General features: G+C 32.5%; 1 protein-coding gene across 2 annotated transcripts in view; it reads left to right on the top strand.

Moving 5' to 3' along the window:
• Nucleotides 1-12,054, top strand: part of LOC139482338 (centriolar satellite-associated tubulin polyglutamylase complex regulator 1-like) — a 28,764-nt gene extending 16,710 nt beyond the window's left edge. The window contains exons 9-10 of one of the 2 annotated variants that reach the window (XM_071266180.1): nt 7,004-7,018; nt 11,452-12,054. In XM_071266180.1, coding sequence (XP_071122281.1) covers nt 7,004-7,018; nt 11,452-11,704 — 268 coding nt within the window. In that variant the 3' untranslated portion in view covers nt 11,705-12,054. The remainder of the gene's footprint in view (nt 1-7,003; nt 7,019-11,451) is intronic. The other variant, XM_071266181.1, reaches the window with a different exon arrangement.
• Nucleotides 12,055-12,302: the final 248 nt, after the last annotated feature.

Genomic DNA, 12,302 nt, shown 5'->3' with positions numbered 1-12,302 from the left:
ACCAAAATTTGCCTTCTACATAAGTGTCAACTCTTCAGATATTCTTTCAAGCCCAGCTATATTTTTTTAACCAAATCACCTTCTGAAGATTTGTCTCTTGAAAAGCATGTAATATCTTCTGCTATGGAGAGAAAATCTCGTTCACCCTTACACAGCAATAAGTGTGTGGTAACGTTCTTTAAAATATGGCAAGTTGTAGCACAGTTATCATGGTTATAGTTAATTTACACAATCCAAACCAGTTATTGTTTTATATGAATACTAATAATAATAATAAATTCTTTATTTAAAGAGGGTAAACTCAGTTATTTACAATAAATTAATCTTCCCTGAGGTCCTAATAGTTCAATTAATATGAAAGAATCAGAAGGTTGCTTGCAAGAAATTTTTAAAAATTACTAAATTAATAGCAGAAAAAAAGAAATTTTTTTCTCCAAGGGGGGGTTATTTGGACTCACAAACTTGACTTTAAGAGTCACAATTCGAACAGAACGTTGACTTTAACAGTGCTTATTTGTTTTCAAGAGGGGGGGGGGGGGGGGTTCATCCGAACCCCCCGTGGCTACGGGTATGACAAAGACAACAGCATGATATAGGTTTTACTGCTTCTTTAACGTCAGTAACTTCATCTCACATCTCAAGATAAATTTTGCCAGTGGTTCTTTTATGGTGAGAACTTTATGCCATAGATATGATCTTATGGTGTTAGTTTATCTAGTTATGATGTTGATAAATTTATAGCAAAACGTAGATGATAATAAAAGTAACTTTATAACATCATCATGTAAGGTTTGGTAAATCTGTCATGATTTAGCAAAACATTTCATAAACTAACATGTTTTATATTGACCAAGTTTGAAGTTGTTTTTTAATTCCATTTTTCAGGGTAGCTGTTTGAAGGATAAGCATATATAATTATTAATGAGGATGGGATGTGGTGTTGGGCTGCTTCTTTGTATGACATTTTGTTTCGTCCTTTAAAAATATTTGTCTCAATTAAATTTTTTACCGTAGTGTTATTTTGCATTGTGTGCTGATTGTAAATTTGAAATAAAATTGCTTAAAGGAATTTCAGTTCTCTTAAATGCAAATATTGTCTTTCCTAGCAGGTACAACATTATTATTCAGTCTTAATCTTTAGCTGTTCAAAGATGTAGGGTCCTGTTTATACAGAAAAAGTAAAACTGATAAATTTTGAATTTGTACATACTAATATTTCATGTACTCTACCGTACTACTGATTCACATTGGTTCACTTAATATATCATGTGTTTTCACATTTACAAATCTTTGAAATCATAAAAGGCATTTAGTGTCTACCAAAATTACTGTGATGTCGACCAGTTTCAAATTCCAATTAAAAACATTTCATCTTGTGCAAATGTTTCTGGGCCGTTACTACTTTAATCTGTAGCTTCCAGCCATAGGGCTTGTTGCTAGTGCTTTGCATTTCAGAATGATAAATTAGCTGTAAAAAGTGCTGGTTATTATATTTTTGTAATCAAATATAGGTAAATGTAATAAGTTAAAATAAGACTAAGCCACTTAAAAAAATATGTTTTTGTCACCTATCTCAAAGATCTGGAATGCAGCTAAAATTTTTCAGTTATTGGGAAGAGGCATCACTATATACACGTGTACCTTGCTTATGCAGAAAATGTAAACAAAAATATGCTCACATACTGCTTTACCTTGTTTGTGTTACCAACTATGTCTTAGCTGGTGAATTTATATGTAAACACTGATTTTCTGGAAGATTATTCTTTTGGTTCATGTTTAAAGAATTTGAGCCACATTAGGATAGACATTTCATAAGTTTAGTTTGTGTTATTGTTTCCTTATAGAATTCCTGGTTCATTATACTTTTTTTTTATAAAAAAAATTTCCCCAATGAAAAGGAATTATTGAAAGCCAATTTACCAAATCACCAGTTAAATGTTTAAGTTCAAAATAGCATTCAACCTTCTTACTGACAGGACATCATGGGACTGTGTTCTGATTACTTAAATCCAGGAAGTGAAATACCAACAGATCCTTTCCTACAAAATTTCAATGACATGTTCAATGATGTACAAAAATTTGGAACTTGAAATCTATCATAGTGAAATAATGATTTGAAATAATAAGATAGAATTCAATTTGGATTTTTTTTTATTAACTTAAGGATGTACTTAGGTGAGGTTTTGGAATTTGTGTCAAATGTTCAGACTCCATGGTGTTTTTCCATACAATAAAAGGTAAAATATTTTGCCCCATAACACCCATTTATTTTTTCATATAAGACTTAATAGCTCATGAAAGGTCAATTACCAAAATTTTAGAAGATTCTTAATTTCCGTTCTTTTGTTTTAAGACCTTATAATACCAATGCAAATATAAGGTAAAAGTCCGAGTCAGCCTTTTCCCGCCATATTTTAAATCTCAAATATCATGAAAAGGAGGTCCATGACCTTTTTGCTTATTTTTATCCTTAATTGATGCTCTACCAGCTTACAGTATCAATTTTAACTTCTTAATTTATTAATTTTCACCTAACCTCACCTAAGTACATCCTTAACACAAACATGCAGGTGCTAATTAGATTATTTGAATCCTCTAGTTGAATAATACATTTTGTATATTTAAATTGTGTGATTGTTATACTTTTTTTTATAGCATTAAACAATTTGTAAAAATGTTGATGTGTTTTAATAGCTATAAAACTCATCAAAGATCATCAGAGGTACCAGTCTTATAACTTGGTAGACCAGATGTTGTTTTGTCTTAATAACACTCAACAGTTGCGCTTGAATGAAAAACAAAGTTGAAGATAATTGAAAAGCAAAAAATTCTTAAAATTTGTGCCAAATATAGCTAGTATATGCAGAATAACATTAATAGTAGGCTAGAATAACAATGCTTTCAGGATTAAAAGCAGCATTTTAAATCACCAACTAAGGAGATACTGCTTTAGGAATTCAAGGCAACACTGTAGTTCATCATTTAGGGAGACACTAGCTTGGGGATTCAAAGCTACATTTTAAATCACCAATTAAGGAGATAAAATTGAAAATTGAAATGGGGAATGTGTCAAAGAGACAATAACCTGACCATTGATAAGACAACAGCCGAGGGCCACTGTTTTGGGGGATTCAAGGCTACATTGTAGTTCATCATTTAGGGAGACACTAGTTTGGAGATTCAAAGCTACATTGTTAAACACCAATTAAGGAGACACTGCTTTGGGGTATTCAAAGCTACATTGTAGTTTGATCATTAAAGGAGACACTAGTTTTAGGGATTGAAAGCTACATTATAGTTCATCTTTAAGGGAGACACTGCTCTTATATTAAGAGAGTATTGCAGACCATCTGTTAAAGAGACTTTGGGAATACAAAGGAATATCTAACATTTAGAAGGAGAGGAGTTTATACCATATAAAGGTAGAAATGAATGTCTGTATTAATTAGATTAGATTTTTAGATTTATATTTTTTTAAGCTTAAACCTAGAGGATTTAGCTCATTTTATTCTTACATTTTTTCCAGCTGTTTAATAACATAGTTATTTTAATTCAATACATATTCTAATGCCACAACGTTTGTAACGTTCATTTTGATTGGATAATGTCACTTTCTTACATGGCATCAATTGACAATTGATGCTATGGGACGTACGCGCAAGCGCAGACGGCATATGACAGATTTTAAATACATGTTTTAACGTTGTTTTCTGTCAGTTTCATTAGAATGGAGATAACAATATTGTATTTTAAGTTCGAAAGGCATCAATTTGGGATTTGATGGTCGCAAATACCCGTTTACTGTCTCCGCTAACGCGTCGCCAGTAAACTTAATTTGCGACCATCAAATCCCCAATTGATGCCGTCGGAGCTTAAAATACAATACAGTTATCTTCTAATTTTAGTTTGCATGTTGTGTGGTTTGGTATTCATTGTGCAAATACTAGAAAGAAAAGTATTATACTGAAGAATATTACAACTATTTTTCAAACAAGGTCTTTCTAGAAGTATTGCTTCTAGACCCGTACATGAAACTGATCCATGTCTAAAAAATGTTTGAAAATCTAAAAATGTTTTATAGATTTCATAAAGTGGGATGTAAAAACAATCTCACATTGATTCATTTCGTTTGGTAATTGTATACCTCCTCTCTGATAATGGGTAAGGGCAGGTTATAAATCACACATTTTGGTGAAAGGTTTTATCAATCACAACAGTATAGGTGTTAGCACATAATTAGTAATCATGAATAACAATAAAGAGGAGTTGGGTATTGAAGGTTGCATATTCAAATATATACACACTGTGCAGGAGAAAATTTTCTAGTAGAGGCTTTTCCTAAACCAATTCACTTTTATATTAGCTTTGCACATTTACTAACATACAGCTAACACAATTTTATATTATGTAATTGATATTTAAAACATATTTACATTTTGTCAATTTTGTAGGCTGTTGTATTTATCCATTTGATTTTTATTTTGAATAAGATTCAAGCTTATGCCTTTTCATTTAGGAATGACATAGATATCTTAAGGTATATATGTATAATAATAAAGGAAAAAATTTCTCATGTTAATGAAATTTATTATAATGTTTTATTGTTGGAAATGTAACTATTAAACAGCTGAAACTATTCTATTGGGATTTTATTTTCACCTCGTAAATTTGTAAAATTACATTTCATTTAAATGTAATTTTACAAATTTACGAGGTGAAAATAAAATCCCTTTTATTTTCACCTCGTAAATTTGTAAAATTACATTTCATTTAAATGTAATTTTACAAATTTACGAGGTGAAAATAAAATCCCAATAGAATAGTTTTAGTTGTTTAATAGTTACATTTCCAACAATAAAACATAATTTCTTGTGTAATAAGAAGTAAGATAATTTATTCTCAAACTGCTATTGAAGGGCCAAGTGAGCTTTTCTCATCACTTTGCATCCGTCGTCTGTCGTCTTTAACTTTTACAAAAATCTTCTCCTCTGAAACTACTGGGCCAAATTAAACCAAACTTGGCCACAATCATCATTGGGGTATCTAGTTTAAACTAGAGGCTCTAAAGAGCCTGTGTCGCTCACCTTGGTCTTTGTGAATATTAAACAAAGGACACAGATGGATTCATGACAAAATTGTGTTTTGGTGATGGTGATGTGTTTGTAGATCTTACTTTACTAAACATTCTTGCTGCTTACAATTATCTCTATCAATAATGAACTTGGCCCAGTAGTTTCAGTGGAAAATGTAAAGTGAAATTTTATGAAAATTGTTAAAAATTGACTATAAAGGGCAATAACTCCTTAGGGGGTCAATTGACCATTTTGGTCATGTTGACTTACTTTTAGGTCTTACTTTGCTGTACATTATTGCTGTTTACAGTTTATCTCTATCTATAATAATATTTAAGATAATAACAAAAAACAGCAACATTTCCTTAAAATTACCAACTCAGGGGCAGCAACCTACCAACCGGTAATCTGATTCATCTGAAAATTCAGAGGGCAGATAAATCTTCACCTAATATTGACAACAATTTCACCTCCTGTCAGATTTGCTCTAAATGCTTTGGTTTTTGAGTTACAAGCCAAAAACTGCATTTTCCCTGTATGTTCTATTTTTAGCCATGGCGGCCATCTTGGTTGGTAGGCCGGGTCACGCCACACATTTTTTAAAATAGATACCCAATGATGATTGTGGCCAAGTTTGGTTAAATTTGGCCCAGTAGTTTCAGGGGAGAAGATTTTTGTTAAAGTTAACGACGACGATGGACAACATAACGGGTATCTTGTTTAAAAAATGTGTCTGGGGACCCGGCCAACCAACCAAGATGGTGGCCATGGCTAAAAATAGAACATAGGGGTAAAATGCAGTTTTTGGCTTATATCTCAAAAAACAAAGCATTTAGAGCAAATCTGACGCGATTAAAATTATTTATAAGGTCAAGATCTATCAGCCCTGAAATTTTCAGATGATTGTTAGGTTGCTGCCCCTGAATTGGTAATTTTAAGGAAATGTTGCTGTTTCTGGTTATTATCTTGAATATTATTATAGATAGAGATAAACTGTACTCAGCAATAATGTACAGCAAAGTAAGACCTAAAAATAAGTCAACATACCCAAAATAGTCAATTGACCCCCTAAGAACTTATTGCCCTTTATAGTCAATTTATAACAATTTTCATAAAATTTGTAAATTTTTACCAACTCTTTCCACTGTAACTACTTGGCCAAGTTTATTGTAGATAGAGATGTTCAGTAAAATAAGATCTACAAACACATCACCATCACAAAAACACAATTTTGTCATGAATCCATCTGTGTCCTTTGTTTAATATTCACATAGACCAAGGTGAGCGACACAGGCTCTTTAGAGCCTCTAGTTGTTATTATCTTGAATATTTTTTTTCTAAACGCCTTCAGATATTGGGCTGATTTTTGGTATGTAAGTTAACCATGATAAATTTCCTCCTTTATACCAGATTTAGCACAGAAGTAGCACAGGTTACATTAATGTCAAAAGTTGTTTTTGTTGTTTTTGTTGTTTTTGTTTAGCTCACCTGAACCTAAAGGCATGTGAGCTATTGTCATCACTTGATGTCTGAGTTGTTTGAGTTTAGTCATAAACTTTTTTTTAATATCTTCTCCTTTGAAACTAGTAAGCCAATAACATCTAAACTTATGATGATTGATTACAATATTTAATAAAATCAAATTGTGTTTTTTAACCAAGTTAGTCAACACACATGACCACCTTGGCTAAAAAAATAGTACTTAGGGGTACAATTAATTAATTCTCTTATATTTTAAAAACTATGGTAGATGTAGTAAATTTTATCTGACAGGACAGATATGATCAGAATGTACCTACTAAGAATCTACCTACTTCTCATTTCCACCAACATTTTCATAGACACTTCATAGGGGTTATTGCCCCTATACAGAGATTAATTTTCATAGACTCTTACAAATTGTTGTATATGTTTACTTTGTTTATTTATAGGGAAGCTGATTCTAGGTAAAACATAGTGCTTTATTTCCTACTGCCATTTTATTTTTAGATTTTGTGACCTCTTCCAAACTAATATTCAGCTAACTAAATTCACATTGTTATGTTTTGATTCTTAATGTTCCGTGAACTTAATCGGATTTTCACCAATATAATGATGATTCCATTATAATGTCTCAGATTCCACTGTTTGTTGTTAGTCTTTGTACTTTTCTCTTTTATATTATAAAGATAATTACAAAAGTTTATTATATTTACACTCTAGCTGGATGTGATCCATGCTAGATACAATAATGTAACCCTGTGTTCTCTTATCTTCTGCCACAATAAACAGTCACCCATTGTTTAGCTCATATTAACATATTAAAAACCAAACAGACCTAGTAAAATCGTCATTATATTCTGGTTATATGACTCAGTCTTCTGAGTTTATTTCGATAGGTAATTAGATTGCGTCTAGTTTTACATACGCACGATATGTTATCAAGAGGGTTGTTGATGGTCGGTGTGGTTCAAAAGTGTAAACTTGTCTTTTCTCGTTTTTTATATAGATTAAACCGTGGGTTTGCCTGTTTGAATTGTTTTTGCACTAGTCATTTTGGGACCTCTTTAGCTTGTTGTTCTGTGTGGACTAAGGCTCCGTGTTGAAGGCCGTACTTAAACCATTACTGTCATGTTTTATACATCCATGACTTGGATGTAAGTTGTCTCGTTGGTACTCCCCAGAGTGGTACTCATATGACATCATATTTATATACCAATTTAACTGTTTCTTTCGGGCTTTTTTGTAATTTGAATATACGTTTGGTAAGTTATTATATATATTAAATAGGAGAATTTGATTCAAATTAGTGAACATGAATTTGGCAGCTAATGCATCAGTAACAGACGTGAATCCCTCATAGTCTGCTTAGTTGAGAGAAATTTTGAAAACCTTAATTTAAGAGTACCCAACACAGGGTTAATACGTTATTGTATCTAGTTCGCTATGCGCATAACATATCATTGGAATGCATGCATATACACATGCACATGACTGACAAAATAACGAGAAAATATATACACTGCACGTTGAAATAATGTTTCAACTACAATGAGTGTTGGTTCTATAGGTTTTGCCAAGCTACCACAATGGAGGGAATGCGGAACGGACAAGATCAACACAAAACAAATATGACAATCTGAAATAAAAATAGATAACTAAAAAAATTGTTCTAATAAATTTGAGCTGTCAGTTAGAATGTTCAAAATACAAAATTAACAATAGATTTTTAAAATGCTTACGCCTATTTATATTAAAGCATTATCAAACTTATACTATTGCATACATGAACTCTTCTAACTGGACTCGGTGAATCTATTACCTGACATACTCATGCTCAGAAGTATGGACTCAGTGAATCTATTACCTGACATATTCATGCTCAGAAGTATGGACTCAGTGAATCTATTACCTGACATATTCATGCTCAGAAGTATGGACTCAGTGAATTTATTCCTTGACATTTTAGAGCTCTTCTGACTGGACTCCGTTAATCTGTTCCTTGACATTTTCACGCTCTAAACTCTGAATTCAGTTTATCGATTCCTTGACATTTTATAACTCTGAAGTCTGGACTTGATAAATCGTTTCCTAGAAACTTTCACGCTTTAAAGAATACACTCAGTGAATCTATGCTTTGACATTTTCAAGCTCCGAATACTAAACTCAGTGAATCTATTCTTTGACATGTTCACAGTTTGAAGACATGAATCCCTCACTTCATCTATTCCTTGACATTTTCAAGCTCTGAATAGTAAAAGGAAGATGTGGTATGAGTGCCAATGAGACAACTCTCCATCCAAATAACAATTTATAAAAGTAAACCATTATAGGACAAGGTATGGCCTTCTACACGGAGCCTTGGCTCACACCGAACAACAAGCTTGAAAGGGCCCCAACAATTACTAGTGTAAAACCATTCAAACGGGAAAAACAACGGTCTTATTTATATAAAAAGACTGTATTCAGTGAATCTATTCCTTGACATTGTCAAGCTCTGAATACTGAACTCAGTTAATCTATTCCTTGACATTTTCAAACTCTGAAGTCTGGACTTGATAAATCTATTCCTTCACACGTTCAAACTCTGAAGACTTGGACTCTGTGAATCTATTCCTTGACATTTTCAAGCTCTGAAGACTGGACTCAGGGAATCTATGCCTTGACATTTTAAAGCCTCTGAATACTGGACTCAGTGAATCTATTCCTTGACATTTTAAAGCCTCTGAATACTGGACTCAGTGAATCTATTCATTGACATTTTCAAGCCTCTGAATACTGGACTCAGTGAATCTATTCATTGACATTTTCAAGCCTCTGAATACTGGACTCAGTGAATCTATTCATTGACATTTTAAAGCCTCTGAATACTGGACTCAGTGAATCTATTCATTGACATTTTAAAGCCTCTGAATACTGGAACAGTGAATCCATTCTTGGACATTTTGCAAAGCCTCCTACCTTGCTTTAATATTGAACTATTTTTTCTTCTTAATTTTAATCTAAATGTAACATATAATATAATCAAGTACTAAGTATCTAGTAAAAATAAATTAACTTTTATTTTCCTCATATAAAACGTTAATACAAAATATTAATGCGAATGTGTAACAATTAAAATTGGGTGAGTACAATAGTCATTTAATTAGATATACTTACGATTAATTTACATAAGTAAAACGTATGGTTCACTCCAGAGTTCTCTGAGATACTCAAATGGGATTAACATCTTTATATCATCAACCAAACAACTCACTAAGAAGATTGAAGCGGGAGTTCTCGCTGCATTGAAGACCCAGGCCATTGGTGGCCTTCGGTTGTTGTCTGCTCTTTGGTCGCTTTGACACATTCATCATTTCCATCCTCAATTTTATGATGAATTCCTTGCAACCGTTGTTTATTTAAAGAGGTTTTAAGACTCTTGATGTGATCAATCAAAAGTGTTCACCAAATATACAAGCACTCAGTTTTACTTGGTTCACTTTACATCTCAGCTATTAGTCTATTGTCGTCTATATGGAACACGTTACAGATATTTAAAATACAGATGTGGTAAGTTAAACTGGAACAGAAAATAGAAATAAAGCTTTTTTTCTATAGATATTATTTTAATGAAATATAAATGAATGGATCCTTTCAAAATAGTTTTAAAAGTTTTGCATAGAAAAAAAATTTCGGCGAAAATTGATTTAAAAATTAAAATCATCAAAATTTCAAAAATATATTCATCTTTTTTTCCTACTTTTTATACATTTTAGACAATTGTTTGCGCTTTCATATCACCAATTAATGTCCTAAAGTTGTGCATGCGATATGTATCAATACAGTAACGTCTGGTATGATTTAGGACTTTATTTTACAACGCCTCAAAGGCGGATTTATAGTTTTGGGCAGGGACCTGCGGAAAAAAAAAATTATATAAGGAATTACAGAAGCATTGCTGTTCTGAAAATTTCTGGATCCGCCACTGTGTCTGTTAAACACCACTTTACTATTGGCCTCGAGCACAACTGATAAAGATTGGCACAACTACAACTAATTGGTCGGAATGCTTGGTTTTGAACTTTCCAATGCTTTTCATCTTCGTAATTGAATTGGCTTTCAAAATGTTTTGATTCAGGGCCCGCGCCACGGATAAGTCGTAAATACACGAAACGCGCGCCAGTACTCAAATGATAAGCTTGTACTCAAATGATAAGCTTGTTTACTTGGACACAAATGTTATTCTAACGAAAATCAGCATCGATCATGCCTTTTTATAACCGGTCAATATTGTATTCATGAGGCATGGATATTTGTCTGTGTGACTTAATCAAATTAGCCTATGCAACTAGTCTGAATTGGGATAGTGGCTGCAAGGCACTTGTTTGAGAATACCAATCTCTCTACTGAAGGCACAGACGTAAAACTATTCATTAACATAATGCTTCATTAGTCGTTATATCATAACTTTTTAATTCCAGATTTTAATATCGAAACTTAATGCTATGTTACTTAAACTTAACTAGTAAATGTTCTTTTTTATGGTTGAACATGGCTGAATGTTGTGACTTGACGTGTCTTTAAGGTCTTGTCTTTTATGCTAGATACGATTTGACCCGAGAGGACCGTGTCACACAACTTTGAATATTAGCCTAGAGAACATTGGGCTGCTCATTTGTTTAATTATATTAAATGGTCAAGCGACTGTATTGCACAGGTGATATAAATTGATTATTTTTATGATTTGTTCTTTGAGTATGCTCAGATAAGTTAAATTCCTCTTAATTTATATCTATTTAGAAAGTAGATTTCTTTGTACATTTGACTGCCTTGTCATTCAAAATAACTTGATTTTAATGCAGTATTCTAGTACAAGTATCATTTATTAATATAACAAAACTCATTATTTCTGTTTCAGTCCTACTATTCGTCTGAAGGCTCGTTTAGGACAAACACCTTCACCTAGTCCGGAGACGGCTCCAGTTTCACAAAATCACGCCCAGAATGTGTATTCAACCAAGTCGTCGCATACAGTCACATCTCGTCCACCTTCGGCAGCTCGAGCAAAGACTTTAGTGGGTAAAGGAAACAGGGCCCCAGTTGTGAAAAAGAAGGAGAGTTCTGATGAAAGCAGTGATAGTGATACAGATAGCAGTGATGATACGATTTGAGGATATGTTTACCTCATATCAATCAGTCTATGCCCTCTGATTTTTCTGCATTTATTTTTCACCCACACGAATTTCCAATGTTTGGTTTTCTATCGGGTCCGTTGTTCTTTACATTTTTTTAATATTTGAGATTTAACTCTGTCATTTTTCAAAGGGTCAGTTTTCATTATGAAGACTTCATTTAACCAAACTCAATCTTTTCAGAGGTTGTATAGAATGAGGATATTTTTATTCCTCAAAATTGTGTTTAGTTTTTCTATTAATTTATTATGATATGTAGAATAAATGTTAATAAAGAATGCTGATATTGATGTTGTCGTCATAAAATTAAATATGTATGTATAGTTTAATTTGTTTTATTGTTTGAATTCTCGAGTAGACCTTGCATGGGTAAACCATTTGAACTCATACAAATAGTATTTGTATTTAAACAAAACTGTTATTATAGAAATAAGAAGATGTGGTATTCTGTTTTTAAATGAATAACTAAGATCCATTGAGTCGTTTATTGGCAATCGCCATCATGCAGTCAGGAGTGTTAAAGAACATCTATTGTTTGACCTGGTAGTCAAATGTGTTTTGTTAACATATACGTTTT

This window comes from Mytilus edulis, chromosome 7 (assembly GCF_963676685.1).
Source record: "Mytilus edulis chromosome 7, xbMytEdul2.2, whole genome shotgun sequence".
Lineage (NCBI taxonomy): Eukaryota > Metazoa > Mollusca > Bivalvia > Mytilida > Mytilidae > Mytilus > Mytilus edulis.
This window is presented reverse-complemented; position numbering and strand designations above follow the sequence as displayed.